This window comes from Contarinia nasturtii, unplaced genomic scaffold (assembly GCF_009176525.2).
Source record: "Contarinia nasturtii isolate CC-2019 unplaced genomic scaffold, AAFC_CNas_1.1 Cnas_scaffold_1489, whole genome shotgun sequence".
In the NCBI taxonomy this organism is placed as follows: Eukaryota; Metazoa; Arthropoda; class Insecta; order Diptera; family Cecidomyiidae; genus Contarinia; species Contarinia nasturtii.
Genome location: NW_022198825.1, coordinates 27875 through 31652, shown reverse-complemented (window position 1 = coordinate 31652; position 3778 = coordinate 27875). Strand labels below are relative to the sequence as shown.

The following is a 3778-nucleotide window of genomic DNA, read 5'->3' as shown; positions in this document are numbered from 1 at the left end:
ACATGCTATTTTTACGCATAAGAAAATTAAGTGTTGGTTTTACTATCAGGCTGTCAATTAACGTCAGTCATATTTTTTATAGTGTTTTGTTAGAAAATAGAATACTTTCAAATGTCGTACAAATGGGTTCATCATGAAAGTGTGAAAAATCTTTTTTTGGCTACTTCTGCTATTAAATTAAAGAATATTTCGTTGCCAAAGTTGGAACATATTTTTTGGTCTCGAACTTTACGCCGCTTGAATGGCTTGAAAAATCGAACAAATGTTATTTTGAACTTTCTTTATAAAATACGCAACTACCACCGTGCGGAAAAGTTCGTCTTACTCCCGTAAGACTCTTTATTAAAAATAGCGATTTTTTGAACACTCCACTTCATCTCATGATGTTTGTTGAATTATTTCTGAATTAAAGTGTAAAATTTCATGAAAAAATAAGCCAATTTGAAATATACGAAAAATTTGTAAAGAAAAAATGTCAAATTAAATTTGATGAAAAGGGAAAAATTGATAGGAATATATCGGGAAACGATTGTACAAATAATTACATTTGAAACACTATAATACGGGATATTCACTATGAAATAGCTGTAAAGTGCTTAATTTTAGATTATCTGAAGATGTCGATGCCAAATTTAAATTGTTTAGATAATTATCAAAAGCATATTGGAAACATGAGTGCCAAAGAAGACATTGTTCGATATGGATTGCTTATACTCAAAACAGATCAACTCACGTTCATCCATCGTAGCTTTGCTGAGTATTTTTTAAGTGAATATTTCATTCGAAATTTGAACACCGAACCAATACAAAAAATTCTATTGGAATATTATTTCCCCGACAATTTAGGTGTAATAAAATTTTATACAAATGCAAACTTAAATGGATTTTGGAGTTTCTTCAATAGCCACTTGGAAAAGAATTTCGATCTCATCGATATTAACTTGATGGACAATGTCAAGAAAGTAATGATTTGTCAAGGTATTATTTGATTTCATAATGGCGAAAATATTGAAGGGAAAAATTTAAGGGGGTCACTACAAATTCACATATAGTAAACACTTGGAATCATAGCTTCTGACCAGGGGTTCGAGAGTTCGGATTAACGTTCCCCTTCCAACGGACTCCTTATCAAATTATCGAAAAGTGAAAACTTTTTTTTTGGTAATCAATTTTCGTTTTTTTTTGCTCTTCACTTTTTTGGCGAAAATCCCTAGCAAATTGAAAGAATTTTTCTTACATTGAAAAAAACTGAAGAGCAAAAAAAGGTCCTCACTTTTTTGGTCAAAATCCCTAGCAAATTGAATTCTTAGAAAATTTTCAAGGGGTAACACTTCGTCAGGGGGGTAATCGGACCCCTCGGACCCCTGCTGAGGACGTATGATTGTAGTAGCAAAAGGATCGAAATGATATTATTATTCATGCAGGAATCATTTGATGACAAAGAATATCTTAAAAACGTAATTTTGGCGAAAGATATGGAAGAAGATGAAAATATTTTCTATCATTTGATCAAAAACAAATCAAGAAATGCGGCATTATATTTAGTGAATTGGACGATGAAGCATTTGGGGTTGAATGCAGTTAAAGATTTAGTGGTGAATGGGAAAAATGAATACGTTGATATTATTGAAGATCTATAAAAAGTTTCTATTGTTCCGCTTGCTCTAAAGTTTATATTGAAATTAATCCGGTCCACATTTCGTTTTTTTTATTCGAAAATTGTTTGTAACAAAAAAGTCCTTTTTAAGACATGAAAGTGATTGTAAACCAGTTAAGATAAGATAGAAAAAGTATCTGCTGTTTTATGATCTTTGTGTGAGGTGCGCTTTGCGCGCGCGTATATCGTACACAAACGAAAAAACCCGTGAGTGTAAGCAAAAGCGTCGCTCTGTGCGTTAAAGCCCCTCCAAACGGATTCTGTTTCAGATACTCACGTCAATTCGATTCTATAACAGATTTAGTTTAGAAGAAGCAAAAATGCATTAAATATCGAGTACGCGCAAAATATACTGGACTATGCTCAATAAATGCACTGATTTATGACGAATTTAAACATTTGTATTTTTTTTACTTTGCAGCTGACGATTATTTATTACACTTGATAACATGGTGATATTAACAATTTCATGTATCCCTTATCATTTTTTGGGGCATTTGCAATTTCATAATAAGTAACGTTTTAGAAAAAGTACGTAAATAAGCTTGAAATGAACTTATATACAGCACTAGCAACTGAAGAACCAGCACTACTGACCGAACTTAAATCAGCTAGAAACTGAGCAAAAGAGGTTGCTGTTTGAGCAGCTTCTAGTGCTGAGTTTGTAGCATTCGCTGATTGGCCTAATTTAGGAGGATAGCTTTCCTCAGGTCCAGATGTATTGTTTACAGTAAGATCATCAAAAATTCCACCTGTATAAAAAAAAACAAAACAACCTATTTAAAATCCGAATTTCAAGTGCCTGTTTTATCACGAGAGGAGTGTACTAATGGTATTTGGGGCCTTAGTTGATTTATCGAAAGCACCGCTTACAACGTTACCAAATATGGTACCAGCAGAGCTTGAAGCATTTTTCCCACTTTCATTAGGAGTATTTCCAGAGTTTAAGATGTTAGCACCTAAGTTTAGATCCAATAAACTGCCAGATTGACCTACACAAAAAAAATTGATTAAAAACAAACCAAAAATCTGAATGGAATTTTTTTAAATTAAAATTTCAATAAAAATAAATTTTGTTGATTGCGATTTGGTTTCAACTTACCAGGTTGTGGAAAAGCAATAGATGCTCCGACGATCAAAAGAACAAGCGCAAGGAATTTCATTTTGATTTCGACTGTTTAAAATGAATGCTTCAAGTGACGTTGAGAACTTGTTAACTTTCTCATTGATTTCACCGCTCCTTTTATACAATTTTCATTTAACGAAATTCAAATTTGGCGCTGCGGATTTAATTGGTGCAATAATTAAAAGAATCATTTGCTTTGACGTGCATTAGATATGAAGTATGGTCTGATTTCTTTATTTTGATGTAGTTACCATGAAAGACAAGAAAAAACGTCAATTTAAATCATAAATTTCGTTTAAAAATACGCGTAACAGTTTTGATTATTGCACGTCATAAATACGTCATAGAAAAAAAAAAAAACATTCGGAGCATGTGACAATAAACGAATCTGGAGACTAACATTATAATTAGAAAACACATGAAAGCAATTAAAAGGTATTTTCTCCCATATCATAACGCTATATTGAGTAACTAATTTGAGTGATTTTTATCTTCAGTTTTTGACACATTTCTTGATAAGAGATCTTGTTTTTACTTTTTCGCACAACCTAGTGGGAAAGGTATTTTTTGTTAAATTTGTCAGTCATATAAAAAATACTACTACTGAACCGGTTTAAAGACAAATCGCAAAAACTTTGGTTTGAATGTTGTTTGATTATTCTATCGTTTCAAATCTGCTTCGCTTTTCTACAAATTATATGAATTTTTTGCTTTGGAACTAACTGCAATCAACTGAAAATGAATTCTATTAACTAAACAGACGACAAATTTGAAACATTAGATGGCTATAGCCAATTGTAGTTGATTAAAGTTATATTTGTCTCTACTGCAATCGACTGACAAATCAAGCAAAACAACTTCAATCTCAGTCGGCTTAAGGCAAAACGTCCCAAATTAGTTAACAGACTTCAGTAATTTTTCAAACGGGTATCGCATTGTTTTCGTAGGTGGGTTAAGATTTTGCTCGAATCATTTATACGTAACAGCGTAGGGCT

General features: G+C 32.2%; 1 protein-coding gene across 2 annotated transcripts; it reads right to left on the bottom strand.

The window, feature by feature from the left end:
- Positions 1–2067: 2067 nt before the first annotated feature.
- On the bottom strand, positions 2068–2873 carry LOC116346263. Of its 2 annotated transcripts, none has more exons than XM_031776205.1 (3): positions 2760–2873; positions 2485–2649; positions 2068–2409 (listed from the first exon to the last, which is right to left on the bottom strand). In XM_031776205.1, the coding sequence occupies exons 1-3, from the start codon at positions 2818–2820 to the stop codon at positions 2180–2182; spliced, it is 456 nt and encodes a 151-aa protein (XP_031632065.1). In that variant the 5' UTR covers positions 2821–2873; the 3' UTR covers positions 2068–2179. The 2 variants fall into 2 exon arrangements, with proteins under 2 accessions (XP_031632065.1, XP_031632066.1); XM_031776206.1 differs by having other exon boundaries at positions 2539–2649.
- Between the last annotated feature and the right edge of the window lie 905 nt (positions 2874–3778).

Coding starts and splice junctions, on each gene's coding strand:
- LOC116346263 (XM_031776205.1), bottom strand. CDS start 2,820: ATGAAATTCCTTGCGCTTGTTCTTTTGATCGTCGGAGCATCTATTGCT. Junction 2,650..2,759: donor TATTGCTTTTCCACAACCTG/GTAAGTTGAAAC, acceptor TTTTTTGTGTAG/GTCAATCTGGCAGTTTATTG. Junction 2,410..2,484: donor TAAGGCCCCAAATACCATTA/GTACACTCCTCT, acceptor TTTTTTATACAG/GTGGAATTTTTGATGATCTT.